The sequence below is a fragment of the Marmota marmota genome, unplaced genomic scaffold (assembly GCF_001458135.2).
Source record: "Marmota marmota marmota unplaced genomic scaffold, marMar, whole genome shotgun sequence".
Classification (NCBI taxonomy): Eukaryota; Metazoa; Chordata; class Mammalia; order Rodentia; family Sciuridae; genus Marmota; species Marmota marmota.
The window spans coordinates 945,954-967,035 of NW_026000005.1; the positions used below are offsets into that span (position 1 = coordinate 945,954).

General features: G+C 42.8%; 1 protein-coding gene across 50 annotated transcripts in view; it reads right to left on the reverse strand.

Annotated features, from left to right (window-relative positions):
- The window catches only part of Ttn (titin), a 282,873-nt gene that overhangs the window by 39,228 nt on the left and 222,563 nt on the right, over nucleotides 1–21,082 (reverse strand). For all 50 annotated transcript variants that reach the window (XM_048808084.1, XM_048808057.1, XM_048808041.1 and 47 more), the window contains 5 exons: nucleotides 3,863–20,968; nucleotides 2,763–3,059; nucleotides 2,071–2,658; nucleotides 1,674–1,976; nucleotides 1,267–1,563 (listed from right to left, as the gene is read on the reverse strand). In XM_048808084.1, coding sequence (XP_048664041.1) covers nucleotides 1,267–1,563; nucleotides 1,674–1,976; nucleotides 2,071–2,658; nucleotides 2,763–3,059; nucleotides 3,863–20,968 — 18,591 coding nt within the window. The remainder of the gene's footprint in view (nucleotides 1–1,266; nucleotides 1,564–1,673; nucleotides 1,977–2,070; nucleotides 2,659–2,762; nucleotides 3,060–3,862; nucleotides 20,969–21,082) is intronic.

Below are 21,082 nucleotides of genomic sequence, written 5' to 3' on the forward strand. Positions count from 1 at the left end.
TACACATACACACACACACGCGCGCGCGCGCGCATGCACACACACACACACACACACACACACTTCTAATCCTAGTCACCTATTATTTTAAACTTTAAAATTTTATAAGCTATTCTCCTAGATGGGGAAGAAAGACTATGAAAAAGCTCTGACCTCAATAACATTGTACTAATTGCACAGGCACTTCACCGCCTTCTAAATGTGTTTTAAAGTCTGTTAGGTATTTCATCCCAGTGATGAGATGGGATAGCATAGGGAGAACATTACTGAAGAAGCAGCCTTCAGCATTTTCTTTCACTCTAGTTTTCTTTCCCTCTAGTTTTCTTTCCATGTCTTCTGACCATTTCCTATTCTTCTTTTCCTGTCTCACTTCACTGGTATCTATCCACATGTGAGTGGTTCATGTCAGACCTTTGAATGCTCTACTCATAATATTATATATTACTGGGAATATTTTATACCAGGGCGCTTAGAACCATTGAGAAACAGAAGTAAATTTGACTTGCTTCACAATAACAGCAGTATTGATTTAGTGTCTGCAAAGCCTGGCTTATACAAAGTAGCCCTGGGATTCTCAACAGGAGGGTGGGAGTGGATACTTTGTCCAGGCAATATAGTGGCTCATTTTCCCTTTTGAAAATGGAGAAATTTTAGGAAAAGTGTCACAGGGTTCTTAACTCTCATGATATTTCAATTTTCAAACCATTGTTAGTTGAATGTACCAGTTACTTTCCATAATGGTCAAGTATATGAATATTTGATGAACAGTGATGTTAGGGCTCTGAAGAATCCCACTTCATCACTAATAAGCTGCTTGACCTTGGGGAATTTGCATAAGCACTTTAAATCTCAGTTTCTTTTTTGTAAAATGGCTAATTTTAAGGTTGTTAAACTAAGAGAATTTGTGTAATAAATGCTAGCTACTGCTAACACTGTCATCATGAACGTCCCTGTTTACAGTCTTCCACTTATTTAAGAGCAATATTTTGTGAGGATGTACACATGGAGTTAACTATTGGCTCTGATAATTTTAAAGGGAATGAAAGCACCAACTTATACAATCAATCACGAAAGTTGGAAAGGTCCTTAGATACTTTATATAGTCCAACTCTCTCAATTTATAGGTAAGGACATTTCCTAAGTATCCCAGCTAGTTCATAATTTCTTTCAAAAACTTAATTACAACATGCAGCAAAAAATTATTAAATTAAGGAAATGGTATTAGGTTAGATAGCTGTTGGGGTTCAAAGTTCCAATAATGCTTACCATAGGAATCAATGCATGTAATGGGCCCTACAACTTCAGATGGATTGCTGATGGAACCAACGGCATTCCTAGCAAAGACACGGAATTCATACTGGGAATTCTGAGTCAAGCCAGAGACGGTGAATTGAGTCTCAATAACATTGGTGAAACTGGCTTTGGTCCATCTGCCATCTGGAAGGTCACGTCTCTCAACTATGTAGCCTGTAATCTTGCTTCCTCCATCAAAAGCTGGTTGTTGCCATGACAGGTTGACAGAGTTCTTTGAAATATCAGTGATACGGACATTTCTTGGAGGTTCTGTGGCAACGAGAGAAAGAAGATTAGTGGCACTTATGCCAATTTATTTTGCTTTACAGAAACAAGATTTGCATTTTCAAGGTGTCAGAACTGTCGTGACAAACACATACCACAGGCATCAATGGCCAGGACAGGTTCAGAAGGATGGCTGGGTTTTCCAACACCTGCAGCATTTTCTGCATACACCCTGAATTCATAAATAAGTCCAGCACTGATTGTTGTGACTTTGAAGTGAGTTGTACGGATGATCATTTTGTTGGCTTTTTGCCATAAGATACTGTTTCTGTCTTTCATTTCCAAGTGATAGCCTATGACTGTGCTGCCTCCATTAGACACAGGTTCATGCCAGCCCACGGTGATGCTTTCTCGAGTAACATTAGTGACCCATGGTGTAGATGGTGGTCCAGGTGTTGCTACAAGAGAGAGAAAACCCATAGGTTAATACAGCTATTTCGCACATTTATGGTAAATGGAAACTTAGGATCTTTGAAAAGTTTGAAAACTCACTGTATGGCAGTTTGACGACCACACAAGCAGAATCTACGTGATCGCTGATACCAAAGCGGTTTTCTGCCTTGATGCGGAATTGGTATTCCTCTCCTGTGGTCAGTTTCATGACTTTGATCATGGTTCTTGCAACTGTTGTAGACACTTCTGTCCATGCTGCAGTACTTGTTTCTCTCTTGAGTACAATGTAATTGGTAACTTGACTTCCACCATCATACTTAGGTGGCTCCCATTTGAGAGTCACACTTTCTTCAGTTATGTCACTAATAACAACAGGACCAGTTGGAGGACCAGGCCTGTCCAGCACAATGATGTTAATGAACGCTTTGGTTGTTCCACTGGAGTTGGCAGCCGTGATCTCATATTTTCCAGCATCCGCTGTAACACTGTCCTTAAGATTGATGGTCAGATTCTCAGCTGTAATTTCAGTATTAAATCTCATAGTTGCCTTCAGGGGGACACCATCTCTTGATAAGGTCACCTTGGGTAGTGGTTTTCCAGAAATTGGAATGTCCACTTTCAGGTTTGAACCAGCTCTAACATATACAGTGTGACTTGGAAAATTCTTCATATCAATTTCAGGGGGTTCTGAAAAATAAGAACATGGAAAAATGGAGGTGAAAAAAGAGTTTTTAAAAATCAAAACAATGTAAGTGATTTCAAAATTTGCTTCTACATAGAATTAGACATACCAAGTTGCTCCTTTACAAGAACAGGAAGCAGGAGTTCTCGTGGGTCACTCAGGCCAGCTTGATTTTCAGCAAAGACTCGGAAAAAGTATTCATGATTCTCCCTTAGACCAGAAACAACGTGGTGGGTTGTCTTTACCACTGCACATTTAACCCAGTTTTTCTGTCCTTTTTCTAACGCTTCAACTATATAGTGTACAACTCTGCTTCCACCATCGTGTTCGGGCTTCAGCCAGGTGAGGGAAACACTATCTTTGGATACACTTGTTACTCCAAGTTTTTCAGGTGGGCTTGGTTTTTCTAAGAAAACAAAGTATTGAAAGAAAGGGAAGAATTATTAACAACATTCTTTCCCATGTGCTCTTCATGCATTGTCAAAATAGAACTTTTAAATCAAGGCCATATGCTTACTTTTGAATCTTTCTTACTTTTTATATGACGAGTTTGGCTATTGAGTCAACCAAAGCTCCCCCAAATCATGTTATTATATGTCAAAGTATTTGCTTTTAAATTGACCTAGATTAGATGATAAAATGTACCCCAAATTCATCATGGATAGAAAAGGAGAAACAAAGTGACCAATCTTGCCATGTACAGTGACACATGCCTGTAATTGCAGCGGCTCCAGAGGCCCAGGCAGAAAGATCACGAGTTGGAAGCCAGCCTGAACAAAAGTGAGGCATTAAGGAACTCAATGACACCCTGTCTCTAAATAAAATACAAAATAGGGTTGGGGATGTGGCTCAAATGGTGGAGTGTTTTGGTACCAAAAAAACAAAAAAAACAAAAAACTAATTTCCTAAGAAAGTCAGGAATGTCATCATCCAGTTTCTGAATACATACACACAGTCTATGTTTGTGTGTGGGTGTGTATGCAGTTAAATTTAATTTTACTTAAATTCAACACTTTGAATTTCTAGATATGTAATTTGTTAACATTTAAGTAAACAAAAGTTTTCTCTATTAGAGATTTTTATTTTGTGCTTTAGAATGAATAATTTATGGTATGAACCAAAACCATTTAAGCAATGACTAAGTAGAATGGGCCACACTATTCTAGCAAAATGAATGAAGGTATATAGATTTTCCTTCTTAAGACATACCTGTTATTTTGACTCCTTCCTTTGTTTCAGCCGGTGCACCCACACCAAACTCATTTTCTCCAGCGACTCTGAAGTAGTAAACAGCTCCTTCTTGTAAGTTGGTGACCTTGTAGGAGAGGCGGTTACAGTTGTTGGTGACAGAGACCCATGCTTTCTTGCTGGCCTCACGTTTTTCTATGTGGTAGTTTTTCACTGGTGCTCCACCATCGTTTTCAGGAACATCCCAGGATAACACCGCAGTCTCTTTGGTTACATCATGTACATTAACGTTGGCTGGAGGACCTGGAGAATCTAAGACTTTGACAACAAAGGTCAGTGAAGCAGCACTTAACACATTCTGAATCGTTAATGTGTATTTTCCAGAATCATTTCTGTTGGCCTTTTCAATGGTAAGCGATGTACGAGTGTCTGTGGAATCAATATATGCTCTAGTGCGGAGGTCAGTGTCTGGCTTACTCCAGGAGACGTTGGGTACTGGTCTTCCTCTGAAAGGCACAGTCATGGTAAATGAGGAACCAGCCTTGACAATCAAGGTCTTCCTCATTTCAGTGTCCAGATCAAATACAGGTTCTTCTTCTCTTTCCTTTACTATCTGGGGGTCGGAACTTTCGCTGGGATCACTGGCACCAATCTTATTGATAGATCTTACTCTGAAAACATATTCAGCTCCGGTTGTTAGTCCACTTAGTGTGTATTCAGTGCCTCTTAAGCTCTGAATGGCAGTTTTCCAGTCCGTTTCATCAGATTTCTTGTATTCTACAGTGTATCCGGTTATTGGGGCCCCACCGTCAAACAAGGGCTTAACCCAGGCAATAGTTATAGATGTCTTGCCTGAGTCCACAATTTTGGGTTTGGATGGAGGAGACGGTAAGAATGCTGGATCTTCTGCCCGAACTAAAGGAGAAGGATCACTTGGAAGACTTAGGCCAGCAGCATTTTCTGCATAAACCCTATATTCATATTCACACCCTTCCCGAAGTCCTGTTGATTTCACTCTCAGATCATAAACTGGCTTTTTGTTTACCCGCACCCATCGTAGGCTGTTTTTCTCTCGCCTTTCGATTATGTATCCAGAGATTTCACTACCTCCATCACTCTCGGGTCTTGACCAGCAAAGTGTCATGGAATCTTTTGTCACAGAGGTAATTTCCAAAGATGTGGGTGGACTTGGAACTGTAAATGGGTCTAGTGCCTTTACAGCTATACTCTCTAGGGACTCACCAACCCCGTATTTATTAACACCTGTCACTCTAAATATATATTCATTGCCTTTCAGTAATTTGGTCACTTTACAAGATGTTGTTCTTAACTCTCCTTCACATATTGTCCATGCAAGGCGGCTTGTTTCACGCTTTTCTACAATGTAATAGTCGATGTCTGCACCACCATCTTCTTGCGGACGTCCCCAGGAAAGAGAGCACTTTTCAGAGGTAAGGCCATTTATTTCAAGTGGCCCTGCTGGTGGACCAGGCTTATCAAGTACTTTGCAATTAATTGTCATAGACCGAGTTCCTGCAACATTCTTCAGTGTTAGTACATACTGACCAGTGTCTCGTCTTACACAGTCTTTAACTGTTAATGAGGTAGTAAAGTCTGTTGAGACAATTTCTGTTCTTGCTCTTTCTTCAATTTCTATGCCATCCTTGGCCCAAGAGACAACTGGCAGAGGTCTCCCTGCAATGTCTGCATTTATCTTAAGGACTTCTCCAGCTTTGACAACAATGACATCTCGGAACTTGACGTCCATCATAATTCTTGGAGCCTCCACATCATCTTTAACTGTAATAGGTCCAGTGGATTCAGAGGGTTCACTAATGGAGTCAGCAGCATTCCTTGCAAAAACCCGGAACTCGTAACGCTGATCTTCAGTAAGTTCAGTTACTTCAAAGTATGTTTCTTGTACGTTGGTAAAGTTGCACTTCAGCCACCGGCCATCTGGGAGTTCTCTACGTTCAACAATATATCCGGTGATCTTAGCTCCACCATCATAGTGTGGTTTAGCCCATTTAAGTGACACTGATTTTCTTGTGATATTTGTGACTTCAGGTTGTCCAGGAGGGTCACAAGGATCTCTGGCAGGGACTGGTTCACAAGATTTACTGCATTTACCAATTCCAGCAATATTCTCAGCATATACACGATACTCGTACATCAGTCCTTCATCAAGACCGGAGACTTTCATTTGAGTGTCGGCAATGAGGGTTTTATTGGCTTTGGACCAAAGAATGCTGCTTCTTTCTTTATACTCAAGGTGATAGCCAATTACTTGACTTCCCCCATCATTAACTGGCACTTGCCAGCTAACAATCATGGTAGATTTTGTGGCATGCACAACTTTAGGAGTACCAGGAGGACCTGGGGGACTAAATGGATACTCTGCAACAACAGCTGAAGATTCGCTATAGGAACTCTTCCCGTATCGGTTTTCTGCACAAACACGGAACTGATACTCACTTCCTGTTGTTAAACGAACTATTTTAATGGATGTTCTTGCAACTGCCTGTGAAACCACATGCCATGTTGTAGAAGTGGTTTCTCTCTTCTCAACAATGTAATTGCTAATCTGGCAGCCACCGTCATATTCTGGAGGATTCCAAGAAATGGTGACATTGTCACAACTAACCTCATCAATACGTATAGGTCCTGGAGGCCCTGGTCTGTCAAGAACAATTACAGTGATAGGAACTGTTATGGATCCAGCACTGTTTGAAACACAGAGTTCATAAGTTCCAACATCTTCCCTTGAAGCCTCCTTAATAGTTAGTGTTGTTACAGTCTTTGAAGAAGAAACGTTGACTCTAGTTGTCTCTCTGAGAGTTTGACCGTCTTTTTTCCAGCTTATAGTAGCTTGAGGTCTTCCTTTGAATGGCACATCAATCTTGAGTTGGTCTTTAGCCTTTACGTTGAAAGTATGGAAGGGAAGCTCTACTGAAGGTTTTATTTCGATATCCCTTGCAATTACAGGCACTCCAAGTTGCCTTGGATCACTTCGTCCTTTTTCATTTACTGCAGATACTCTGAAGACATATTCTTCTCCAGCCGTCAGGCCAGATATAGTTGCTTCTAGGGTCTTAACTTGTGTGCAAGTGCTCCACTTTTCACTGCCTTTAGTCTGCATCTCGACTACATAACCAGTAATTTTGCTGCCACCATCGCTTTCTGGTTTCTCCCACTTAATTGTAGCTGTGTTCCGGGTCACATCGACAAGAGTCACTCTTCCAGGTGGGAGGGGTGGTTCAGACACTTTCACGGGCTCAGTTGTTTCAGCTGGCAAACCAATCCCGTATTCATTGCAAGCCAAGACGCGGAAGTAGTAAGAACATCCTTCTTGTAGATTTTCAATTTTAAAGGTATTCTTAGTGCAATTGTTGGTGATAGTAGCATAGGCTTTTCTTGTAGTTTCTCGCTTTTCAACGATGTAGTTTGTGATCTTAGCTCCTCCATCAATAAGTGGTGGTTCCCAGGATAAAGTCACTGATTCTTTCTTTACCTCTCTTACAGTCAAATTCACAGGGGCACTTGGTGAGTCAAGAACTCTGACATTCACAAAAGCCGTTTTGGAGCCACTATTGTTTTCTAATGTCAGATTATACCGACCACTGTCAAATCTGGTCACATTATCAATCACCAACATTGTGTAGGAGCTGGTCACCTCGATCTGGGCCCTCTCAGTGAGAATGCCGTCTGCCTTTTCCCACTTGACTTCAGGTTCTGGTCGACCTTTGATAGTGACGAATAAGCGTAAAGTAGCACTTGCACGTAGAATGACCACCTTTCTCAGGTCAGCATCAAGTTCTATTTCTGGTGGCTCTGCCCTTTCCTTAGCAACCACCGAACCAGGGATAGTTGCAGGTTCACCAACCCCTTCAGAATTGAAGGCGCAGATCCGGAAGTTATATTCAGTATTTTCTTTAAGCTTGGTCACTGTGAACTGCTTCCCTTGTAATCCTGTTGGAGGTGTGCACGTTGTCCATTCATCAGCAGTGGCTTCTTTGACTTCAACAACATAGCCTTTCACAGGTGCCCCGCCATCATAAATTGGCTTATTCCATGCTAGGGACACAGAAGATCTGGAAGTGTCTGTCACTTTTGGATTGCTTGGTGGACCTGGTGGATACAAGGTGTCACATGCACGGTAGAACACAGATGGCTCACTAGGCTCACCCACACCAGCTGCATTTTCAGCAGCCACTCTGAATTCATAGGAGTGGCCTTCGGTAAGGCCAGTTACCCTGAACCGGAGATCAGTCAGTGTTTTCTTGTTGCACTTGGTCCATCTAATGCCTTCCTTATCTCGTTTTTCAAGAATGTAGCCCTCGATTTCAGCACCCCCGTCGTCCACTGGGCGGGCCCAGGTTACTACCATAGAATCTTTGGTGATTGCTGAGGCTTCAGGTGCTGAAGGAGGACCAGGCCGCTTGTAAGGATTACAGGCTATAACAGGTTCAGATTCCAGGGGCTCTCCAATTCCATATTTATTCACGGCCATGACACGGAAAATGTACTCATTACCAGGAAGAAGTTTAGTGACTTTGTAGTTGAGAGCCTGTACCTCTGTTGAAACCTGGGTCCAGGAGAGTCTGCTTGTCTCTCTCTTTTCAATGATGTAATGTGAAATACTAGCACCACCATCTTGTAAAGGTGGGTTCCATGCCAGGTAACATTTTTCTGCAGTAACTCCAGAAACTTTCAGAGGCCCTTCCGGAGGTCCTGGCCTGTCAAGTACCTTTACCATGATTGGTATAGACTTAGTACCACCAACATTGCTAAGTTTCAGAACATATTGACCTCCATCAGCCCGTATACAATCTTTGACAACAAGAGTGGTTTTCTGAATAGTAGATTTAATTTCCATCCTAGCAGCTGTTTCTTCAAGTTCTTTTCCATCTTTCAACCAAACAATATCAGGTATTGGTTTTCCACGGATATCAGCTTCAAGAACAAAAGTCTCTCCTGCATGAACAACAATGACGTCTTTATATTTGGGATCCAGAGAGGCATTTGGTGCGTCAATTTCATCTCTTGCAGTAATGGCACCACTACTTTCGGATGGTTCACTGAAATTGCCAGCTGCATTTCTTGCAATAACTCTAAATTCGTATCTTTGGTCTTCTACAAGTCCACTCACTGTAAATTCAGTTTCTAGGACATTGGTAAAGCTGGCTTTCATCCAACGGCCATCAGGTAGATCTTTCTTTTCTACGATATAACCTGTTATTTTGCTGCCGCCATCATAGGCAGGTTTCTTCCATTTCAGGGTGACATTGTTTCTTGTGATAACAATGGCCTCAGGACGACCAGGCGGGTCACATGGATCACGAGCAACAAAGCATTCGGACACTTTGCTAGGCTTGCCAATGCCAACAATATTTTCAGCAGAAACTTTGAACTCATATTCAAGGCCTTCATCAAGCCCAGTTGTCTTGAATTTGGTGTCTTGAATGGGAGTTTTATTTAACTTGACCCATAAAATGCTGTTCTTTTCCTTCTGTTCAAGATGGTAGCCGATAACTTTGCTGCCTCCATCATTAACTGGCTCGTGCCATTGCACAGTCATTTGATCTTTTGAGATTGATGTCACAAAAGGAGTTCCTGGTGGTCCAGGTTCTTTAAATGGATATTGTACAATAATTGGTTTGGAATCCAGAGGGGCACTTTTTCCATACCTGTTTTCAGCAAAAATTCTAAACTGGTACTCAGTGCCTGTTTTCAGTTTGGTTACTTTAATTGTTGTTCTTGCAACGGTTGCTGATACCATGTGCCAAGTGGTGGTGGTTGTATCTCTCTTCTCTACGATATAGTTGCTTATTTGGCAGCCACCAGTGTAGGCTGGAGGTTCCCAAGATATGACCACGAAGTCCGCACTAACTTCATCAAACCTCACTGGTCCAACTGGAGGTCCAGGCTTTTCCAAAACAATAATGCTGAGATTTTCTGTTGCTGTGCCTGCGCTATTTGTTGCTGTTATGGTATATTTTCCAAAGTCATCTTTGCTACTTTCTTTAATGTGCAAAATAGTGGAAGTAGCCGTTTCTTCAACGTTTACTCTTGTTGTCTGCTTCAGAGGCTCACCATCTTTGACCCAAGATATTTTAGGTCTTGGTCGGCCTATAACTGGAATTTCTATTTTAAGATCTTCTCCAGCTTGGACACTATATGTGTTAAATGGTAACTTAAAACTAGGTTGTATAGTCAAGTCCTTGGCTATGACAGGAACACCAAGCACTCTCGGATCACTTTTTCCTTTCTCATTGTAAGCCTTGACACGGAACTGATATTCTTGTCCGGAACTCAAACCAGTAACAACTGCATTACAGACTTTGGATTCAGCCACAGTGCTCCATTTTTCGGTTCCTTTGGGCTGCATTTCAACAACATACCCCAGGATTCTGCTACCACCATCATGATCCGGTTTCTCCCACATAAGTGATGCACTGGTCTGGGACACATCAGTGAGTGTAACCTTTCCTGGTGGGGAAGGAGGTTCAGAAGCTTTCACGGCATCCACAGTTTCCACTGGAACGCCAATTCCAAATTCATTCTCAGCCATGACTCTAAAGTAATAAATGGCTCCTTCTGTAAGATTCTCAACTTTGAAACTTGTTTTGCTGCATTTACTACTCACATTAGCATACGCTTTTCTGGTTGACTCACGTTTGTCGATCACATAGTTCTTGACCTTGGCTCCCCCATCAATGATGGGTGGTTCCCATACCAGTAGGACAGAATCTTTTCTTACTTCTTTGACTGTCAAATTCTGTGGTGGTCCTGGGGTGTCGAGAACTTTCACAGTTACAAAAGCAGACTTCGATCCGCTGCTGTTTTCCAACTTGAGAATGTATTTGCCAGCATCATTTCTGTCACAATTATCGATTGATAGTTGGGTATAGTTTACTCCCTTTTCAATTTGGACCTTATCTGTGAATTCACCTTCCTCTCGAGACCAGGTGATCTCAGGTGTTGGACGACCTTTGAATGGAATGTGAATTCTGGCAGATCCACCAGCTCTTACCACAATTCCTTTCCTTAGCTCAGAGTCAATGTCAAGTTCAGGGGCTTCAAGTTTATCTTCTGGTTTCACAGTCCCAGGAACTGATGCAGCCTCACCTAGACCAACTTTGTTGAGGGCACAGACTCGTATTTTGTATTCTTGATGTTCAATGAGTTTTGAAATTTCAAATCGTGTGACTCTCAGGCCAGTCTGTGGAGTGACTATTTGCCATTCTTCTTCATCTGCTTTACAAATTTCTATGACATATCCCAGGATCTCACTGCCACCATCATAGATGGGTTTGCCCCAAGCAAGTGTGATTGAGTTTTTAGTGGTGTCTACAACGTGTGCATTGGTGGGTGGGCCTGGTTTGAACACAGGATCGCAGGCCTTATAATACACTGTAGCTGGACTAGGTTCTCCAACTCCAGCAGCATTTTCTGCAGAGACTCTGAATTCATACTCATGGTCTTCTGTTAAGCCTGTTACTCTCAGACGCAGATCTGTGATGCGGCGTTTATTACATTTTATCCACCTAATGCCACTTCTGTCTCGTTTCTCTACAATGTAACCAATGATCTCACTTCCACCATCGCTATCTGGACGGTTCCAACAGACTGTCATGGAGTCCTTGGCAATGTTTGTAATTTCAAGGTTTTTGGGTGGACCAGGAAGAACAAATGGGTTTTTCATTAGTACCGGTGCAGATTCCAAAGGCTCTCCAACACCATATTTGTTGACAGCCATTATACGGAAAATATATTCATTCCCTTCTAATAGTTTGGTAACTTTCAGAGAATTAGTCACAACTTCTGAAGCAACAACGGTCCATGCTAGTCGGCTGGTTTCTCGCTTTTCAACAACATAGTGAGAAATGTCACTGCCACCATCTTGAAGTGGTGAAGACCATGTTAAAGTGCATTTTTCTGAAGTGACTCCGGTAACCTGAACTGGCCCTTCTGGAGGTCCTGGTCTGTCTAACACTTTTACGTTTACTGGGAATGACTTAGAACCTGCAACATTGGAGGCTCTTAGAATATACTGTCCACCATCAATTCTAATGGCGTCCTTTATAATAAGTAAAGCCTTAAAATCTGTGTTCTTTATTTCACATCTAGCAGATTCTTCAATTTCCTTATCTCCTCTTAACCACTCAATAGTAGGTAGGGGCTTTCCATGGACATCAGCCTCGAGCCTGAATGTTTCTCCAGCATTCACCACTATTGTATCTCTGAATTTTGGATCCATTGAAATTCTTGGGAGTTCAACCTCATCCTTGGCAGTGATTGGTCCAGTACTGTCAGAGGGTTTACTTATGGCACCGGCTGCATTCTTTGCAATGACTCTGAATTCATATCTTTGATCTTCAGTAAGACCTGACACAGTAAATTGAGTTTCAATGACATTGGTGAAGCTGGCTTTCATCCAGCGGCCCTCAGGTAAATCACGCTTCTCTACAATGTAGCCCGTAATCATACTTCCGCCATCATATACAGGTTTGGTCCACTGTAAAGTGATTTCATTTCTCTTAACAATTATTGCTTCTGGTGTTCCTGGTGGGTCACAGGGATCTCGGGCTACGTAGCATTCAGAATTCTTGCTTGCCTTGCCTACGCCAACAATATTTTCAGCATAAACTCTGAATTCATATTCAATGCCTTCTTCAAGATTCAGTGCTTTAAATTGGGTGTCATGGATAATACTTTTGTTGACTTTTGTCCACAAAATACTATTCCTTTCTTTTCTCTCAAGGTGGTAACCTATGACTGGGCTTCCACCGTTATTGATTGGTTCATGCCACTGTACAACCATAGAGTCTTTGGAAATGGCTGTGACGAATGGTGTGCCTGGAGGACCGGGTTCTTTGTAAGGATATTGAGCTACAATTGGATCAGACTCCAAGGCAAAGCTTTGTCCATATCTGTTTTCAGCAAATATTCTGAATTGGTATTCTGTACCAGTTTTCAGTTTAGTTACTTTGAGAGTAGTTCTAGCAACAGTAGCAGAAACAACATCCCATACTGTGGTGGTTGTATCTCTCTTATGAACAATGTAGTTAGTAATTTGGCAGCCTCCTGTGTATACTGGAGGGTTCCAGGATAAGGTAATACTCTCAGCACTGACTTCATCAAATTTAACAGGTCCTTTTGGAGGATCAGGTTTATCTAGAGTGATAATTTCGATGGATGCTGTTTTCTGACCAACAACATTGGCAACTGTGATTCCATATTGTCCACTGTCATCCTTATGAGTCTCTTTAATACTGAGTGTGGTGAGGTCAAGTGAATCGGTAACATTGACTCTTGTGGTCTGCTTCAGGGGAAGACCATCTTTAGTCCAGGTGATGGTTGGCTTAGGACGTCCGGAAATTGGTACTTCTATTTTCAAATCTTGGCCAACCTGTATGCTGTAACTGTTGAATGCAGGTCTTACATCTGGCTCGATGACCAGATCTTTGGCAACTATTGGAACTGCAAGGGACCTAGGATCACTTCTCCCCTTTTCATTTACAGCAATGACTCTAAAAAGATATTCTTCTCCCTGAGTTAGGTTGGTAATTACTGCTTCAAGGGACTTTACTCGAGCACACTCTGACCACTTCTCACTGTGTTTAGCTTGCATTTCCACAATATACTGAATGATTTTACTGCCACCATCATGTTCAGGCTTTGTCCAACTCAGAGAGACACTATTTCTGGTGACATCATCCACAGTTATTTTTCCTGGAGGTTGTGGAACTTCTGCAACCTTAATTGGGTCAGCAGTGTGGGCAGGTAGGCCGATACCATACTCATTCTCAGCTGTGACTCTAAAGTAATAACTGCAACCTTCTTGGAGTTGATCAATTTTCCAAGATGTCTTGTGGCAATTCGTGACAACGGCAGCATATGATTTTCTCGTGGCTTCGCGTTTCTCAACGATGTAATTTTTAATTTTGGATCCCCCATCCAACAAAGGAGGTTCCCATGTAATTGATACCGAGTCTTTGGTGATTTCTGTGACTTTCAGGTTAACAGGTGGACTTGGTGTATCCAGGACTCTCACAGTAACAAAGGCAGACTTTGTTCCACTGCTGTTTTCTAATGTGAGAGTATATTTTCCACTATCGTATCGATTGACATTGTCAAGAACAAGCGAGGTGAAACTGCTAGTGACATCAATTATAGCCGCATCTCGGATTTCACCATCCACCTTTCCCCATTTCACTTCTGGAGTGGGACGGCCTCTTATGGGAACAAATAACCTTAAAGAGCCACCTGCCCTTATATTTATAATTTTCCTTAGTTCCATGTCAAGATCGATGTCTGGTGCTTCCAGTTTTTCTTCAACAATTACAGGTCCAGGGACATCAGCATGTTCACCAACTCCAGCTTTATTAATGGCACAAATGCGGAAGTTGTATTCATGCTTTTCCTGTAACTTCTCTACCTCTAAGTTTGTTTTATTAATTCCAGTTGGCGGGGTGCACATTGTCCATTCACCAACACTCACGTCACATTTCTCAACAATGTATCCTTGGATTTCACAGCCACCATCATATATGGGCTTGCTCCAAGAAAGGAAAACTGAAGATCTGGTAACATCCATGACTTTGGGGTTGTTGGGAGGGCCTGGTTTGTAAATAGGATCACAAGCTTTTTGGTAAGCAGAAGGAGGACTTGGTTCACTAAGTCCAGCAGCATTCTCAGCTGAGACTCTGAATTCATAGTTGTGATTTTCTATGAGTCCAGTTACTCTCAAGCGCAACTCCCCAATCAGACGCTTGTGGCATCTTGTCCACCTAATGCCCTCCTTGTCTCGTTTTTCAAGAACATATCCGAGAATTTCACTGCCACCATCAGATGCTGGCCTTTCCCATACAACAATCATTGAGTCTTTGGTCACTGTTGTGACTTCTGGAGCTTTTGGTGCATCTGGTACTACAAATGGATTCTTGGCAATTAATGGCTCAGATTCAAGAGGTTCACCAACACCATATTTGTTTACTGCCATTATACGGAAAATGTATTCATTGCCTTCAAGAAGCTTAGTAACCTTGCAACTGAGAGTTTGCACATTGGCATCAACCACAGTCCAAACCAGGCGGCTGGTTTCTCTCCTTTCTACGATATAATTTATGATATCACTGCCACCATCCTGAAGTGGAGGTTTCCAAGCTAGTGTGCATTTTTCTGCCGTAACCCCTGATATAACAACAGGTCCTTCAGGGGGTCCTGGTCTGTCAAGAACTTTGACATTCACAGTGACAGATCTCTCTCCGGCAACATTTTTGGCCTTCAAAATGTAATTCCCACTGTCAACACATACTGCATCCTTGACGCTGAGACTGGTGGCAAAGTCAGTACTCTTTATTTCTAGTCGGGCTGTGTTTGAAAGCTCCTGATCACCTTTTATCCATTGAGTGGTTGGTATTGGTTTGCCATGTATATCTGCATCAACCTTAAATGACTCACCAGCATGAACCACAATTGTATCCTTGTATTTGGGGTCCATACTTATCCTGGGTGGCTCCACCTCGTCTCGTGCTGTGATTGCCCCTGTGCTCTCTGAAGGCTCACTAAACACACCTGCTGCATTGCGAGCTATCACTCGGAATTCATATCTGTGATCTTCAACTAGGCCAGTTACTTCAAACTGGGTGTCAATGATGTTTGTAAAACTGGCTTTCATCCAGCGGCCGTCAGGCAATTCTTTCTTCTCCACCACATAACCTGTGATCTTGCTTCCACCATCATAGGTGGGTTTCTTCCACTGAAGAGTTACAGAATTCCTTGTGACAATGATTGCCTCTGGCCGCCCTGGTGGATCACATGGGTCACGAGCTACGTAGCATTCTGATGGTTTACTTGGCTTGCCGATGCCCACAATGTTCTCTGCAGAGACTCTGAATTCATATTCAATGCCTTCTTCGAGGCCAGTTGTCTTAAACTTGGTTTGAGGAATAGGCGTTTTATTCAATTTGACCCAGAGGATGCTGTTTCTTTCCTTGCGTTCTAGATGGTAGCCAATGACTCTGCTTCCTCCGTCACTGACTGGCTCATTCCATTGTACCTCCATACTGTCTTTGGAGGAGAGTGTGACAAATGGTGTGCCAGGAGGACCAGGAACTTTGAATGGATACTGAGCTATGATGGGCTCTGAATTGAGGTAGGTGCTCTTTCCGTATCTGTTTTCAGCAGCAATTCTAAACTGATATTCACACCCAGTCTTTAATCTGCAAGCTTTTATTGTTGTCCTTGCAACCGTGGCTGACACAATTTGCCAGGAGGTTGTGGAAGTGTCCCGTTTCTCTACAATGTAATTATTGATGGAACTTCCACCATCATACTTTGGTGGTTCCCAGGAAAGAGTAATACTGTCAGCTGTCACTTCATCCATTTTAACTGGTCCAGTTGGAGGCCCTGGTTTGTCAAGAACAATAACATTAAGGGTCTCAGTAGCTTCGCCAGCTGAGTTAGTCAGTTTAACTGTGTAATGTCCAACGTCTTCTCTGCAGGCTTCCTTTATTGTCAGTAGTGTATTATTTTCTTTGCTCTCTGCATTTACTCTAGTTGTCTGCTTCAGTGGTACATCATCTTTATGCCAGGTTACAGTTGGTGTAGGGCGTCCAATGAACGGAACATCAACTTTAAGGTCTTCACCTGCCAGTACAGTGAAAGTATTGAACAGGAGTTTGAAGGCTGGTGGGATGACAAGGTCTTTGGCAATCACTGGCACACTTAGTTGTCTCGGATCACTGATGCCCTTCTCGTTCTGAGCTGAAACACGGAAATTGTATTCTTCACCCTGAATCAGTCCAGTTATAGTGGCTTCAGTGACTTTGACTGTGGCACATGTGGCCCATTTGTCACTGCCTTTGCTCTGCATCTCTACAATGTAGCCTAGGATCCGGCTGCCTCCATCATGCTCTGGTTTCTCCCAGGAGAGTGACACGCTGTTTCTTGTGACATCCACCAAAGTGATTTTTCCTGGAGGAAGAGGTCGTTCTGATGCTTTCACAGAGTCTGCGGTTTCAGCAGGCAGCCCAATGCCATATTCATTTTCGGCGAGAACCCTGAAATAGTAACTGCAGCCTTCTTGAAGCTGGTCTACCTTCCAGGAAGTCTTATGGCAATTGGTTGCAACAGTTGAATATGCTTTTCTTGTTGATTCTCTCTTTTCAACAATGTAGTTCTTTATTTTTGAGCCTCCATCAAGGAGAGGAGGGTCCCATGTCAATGTGACGGATGTCTTTGTGACCTCCTTTACCTTCAGATCCTGTGGAGGGCCTGGAGTATCTAGCACTCTAACATTCACAAATGCAGACTTACTGCCCGAGCTGTTTTCTACAGTTAGTATGTACTTGCCACTGTCAAATCTGTTCACATTTCCAACAATAAGCAGGGTGTATGAGCTTGTGGATTCAATGCTAGCTTTGTCCAAAGACTCTCCATGTTCCCGGGTCCACTTCACCTCAGGTGCAGGTCTTCCTTTGATTGGAACAAAAAGCCTCAGAGTGCAGCCAGCTCTTATAGTGACAACTTTGCGCAGATCAGCATCCAGTTCAATCTCTGGGGGCAGCATTCTGTCTTCAGCCTTTGGAGTTCCAGGAACCGAGGCTGGTTCCCCAAGTCCTTCAGAATTCATGGCATAGATTCGGATTTTATACTCCTGGTTCTCTATGAGGTTGGTGATGGTATAAGATGTTGCCTTGAGCCCAGCTGGTGGTGTGACAATCTGCCATTCATCTTCTTCTGGCAGGGCAATCTCAACCATATACCCAGTGATTTCTGATCCACCATCATAAATGGGTTTATTCCATGCAATTGAAATGGATGATCTGCTTGTATCCAGAACACGTGGGTTACCTGGTGGGCCAGGTTTAAACACAGTGTCACAAGCTTTATAGAATGGACTGGTAGAACTTGGCGCACTAATTCCTGCAGCGTTCTCTGCCATAATCCTGAATTCATATTCATGTCCTTCTGTCAGTCCAGTCACTTTGTATCTTAAGTCAGTAAGGGTCTTTTTGTTGCATTTCACCCAGCGTTGGCCAGCTTTATCACGCCGTTCCACAATATAATTTATGATTTCACTTCCACCATCAGAGTCAGGATGTCCCCAGCAGACAACCATAGAATCTTTAGTAATAGTTGTAACTTCAGGGTTTTTGGGTGGATCCGGAGGTCCATAAGGATCCACTGCAAGCACAGGTTCTGATTCAAGTGGCTCTCCAACTCCATATTTATTTACAGCCATGACACGGAATATGTATTCATTGCCTTTCAAAAGCTTAGTAACCTTTAGTTTTGTTACTTGGACTTCTGAGGCTACATTTGTCCATGCCAATCTGCTGGTTTCACGTTTCTGCACTATGTAATGATCAATTTTGGCACCTCCATCATCCCGTGGAGGCAACCATGACAATACACACTTTTCGGATGTTACATCAGATACAGCTAAAGGTCCTTCAGGTGGGCCTGGTCTATCAAGAACCTTGACATTGAAAATGTGTTTGGCAAAGCCACCAGGATTTGTTGCTGTAAGGATATAGGCACCACTATCCCTCCTTGAAGAATCCTTGTTCACCAGATAAGTGGAGAAATCTGCGATCTTTATTTCTAATTTCCCCGTGCCTTCAAGCTCCTTTCCATCTTTGGTCCATTCCATGGTTGGTGGTGGGCGACCTGAAACATCAGCTTCCAGCTTGAATGCTTCGCCTGCTTTTAATATAACAGTGTCCTTGAATTTAACATCCACCATTATCCTTGGTGCTTCAAGGTCATCTCTGCATGTGATGGCATCGGATGGCTCAGATGGTGGGCTAATAGCACCAGCAGCATTTTTGGCAATCACCCGGAATTCATATGCAGCATCTTCTGTTAGGCCACTCACTGTAAATTCATTTTCCAAAATGTTGCTGAAGTTGGCTTTCAGCCACCTTCCATTAGGAAGGTCTCTTTTCTCAACTATATAGCTAGTAATTTTAAAGCCTCCTGTATATTCAGGCTTAGCCCATTTAAGTGTCACTGCATGTCTGGTAATATTCAGAGGTATTGGTTTCCCAGGTGGGTCAATGGGATCCAGAGCAAGCATTGGTTCAGATGGCTTGCTTGGCTTGCTTTTACCTGCCATGTTTTCTGCAATTACTCGGAACTCATAAGCAATACCATCTGTAAGTCCAGTTGATTTGAAAATGTTGCCTGGTACTAATGCTTTGCTCACAGTTTGCCAGAGAATACCATTCCGTTCTTTTCTTTCAACATGATATCCTAAAATGGGGCTTCCACCATCAGAAAGTGGCTCATGCCAGCTAATTGTCATTGAATCCTTGGTAACTGCAGTAACCTGAGGGGTACCAGGAGGCCCTGGAACTTTAAATGGATAGCTGGCGACTACAGATGCTGATGTGATGCCCGGTCCAACTCCGTATCGGTTTTGAGCTTTTACACGGAATTGATACTCCACTCCAGTAGTAAGGCGAGTGGCTTTATAGGTAGTCCGTATTACCGTGGTTGCTAACTCCACCCACGTAGTACTATCTGTCTGTCGCATTTCCACTACATAGTTGCTTATTGGTACTCCTCCATCATTCTCAGGTGGGTCCCAAGAGAAGGTTACAAAATCAGATGAAACTTCGTCAAATTTGATTGGTCCTGTTGGTGGCCCTGGGATATCGTGGACTTGAATGGTGATGACATCACCAACCTCTCCTACAATGTTCTTTGCTGTGAGTGGATAGGGCCCACTGTCACTTCTGACACACTCATTGATATTTAAGATGGTTGAAGTTGCTGTATTTTCAAAATTAACTCTCTGTGTCTGTTTAAGAATCTGGTCTCCCTTTTTCCATGTAACTGTGGGTTTTGGTCGACCGAGCACTGGAATTTCCACTTTGATATTTTCACCAGCTCTGGCAATGACTAATTTCTGATAGATGCCACGGAGATCCAACTCTGGAAGCATTGTCTGCTCCTTCACAATGACAGGCCTGCTTTCTCGAGGGGCGCTTCTCCCAGCACTGTTCACCGCCATCACCTGGAAGGTGTATTCCTCCCCTTCAGTGAGATTTCTCACAACACATTCTAATCCTTTCACCGTTGAGATGTGGGTCCACTGGTCAGAGCCTTTCCTTTGGGCTTCAATCACGTAGCCAGTGATCTTACTGCCACCATCATGTCTGGGTTTGGGCCATGCCAGGCTGACTGTGCTCTTGGTTATGTCCATAATGTTAAGGCTGTCTGGGGGTGATGGTGCTTCGGAGGCTCTTACGGGTTCTGTAGTTTCTCTTGGCTCTCCAATTCCATATTCATTTTCTGCCATCACTCTGAAGAAGTATTCACATCCCTCAGACAAGCCAGTAACTTTATATGTGCACTTATGACACTTAGTGGTAACTGTAGAATAAGATTTCCTTGTTGCTTCACGTTTCTCCACAATATAATTTGTTATGCGTGAGCCCCCATCTATCAGAGGCAGGTCCCAGTGCAGCGTGACACTGTCCTTTGTGATGTCTGTAGGCCTCAGGTTAAGGACAGGACCTGGTGTATCCAAGACTCTGACGTTAACAAAGCCACTTTTCTTCCCAGCGGGGTTTTCAATGGTCATCACAAATTTACCAGTGTCATATCTGTTACATTCTGGGATGATCAGAAGAGTGAATGATTCTGTGTTTTCAATGTTGGCCCGGTTCTTTAGGTTGATGTCATCTTTGGTCCATGTTACTTCAGGAGCAGGACGACCTTTAATTGGCACAAAAATTCTAATACTGAGTCCTGCTCTGACCACAAGTGTTCTTCGAAGCTCAGCATCTAGTTCGAAATCAGGAGCCATTTCCCGCTCTATAATTTCAACATCTGGAATCACTGCTGGCTCCCCAACACCGGCATCATTGATGGCACTGATTCTAAAATTATATTTTTCTTTAGTCTGAAGGTCAGGGACAACAAACTGAGTGATTCTGAGGGCAGTTCCAGTTGTGTCTTTTATCCAAGCCTCATCTCCTACTTTTTGATGCTCTACCACATAACCAGTGATTTCTAGTCCACCGTCATAATGAGGCTTGCCCCATGCTAAAGAAGCAGATTTCTTGGTAGTATCAGTGACATGTGCATTTGAAGGAGGTCCTGGAGGATCTGAAAAAAAAAAAAACAAAGATAAAAAGTGTATGTTAAGACTTTGGCTTTTGGATAATTTATATAAAGTACTGGAACTCCCCAATGAGCAGGGTGGAGAAAGGTAAATACTAA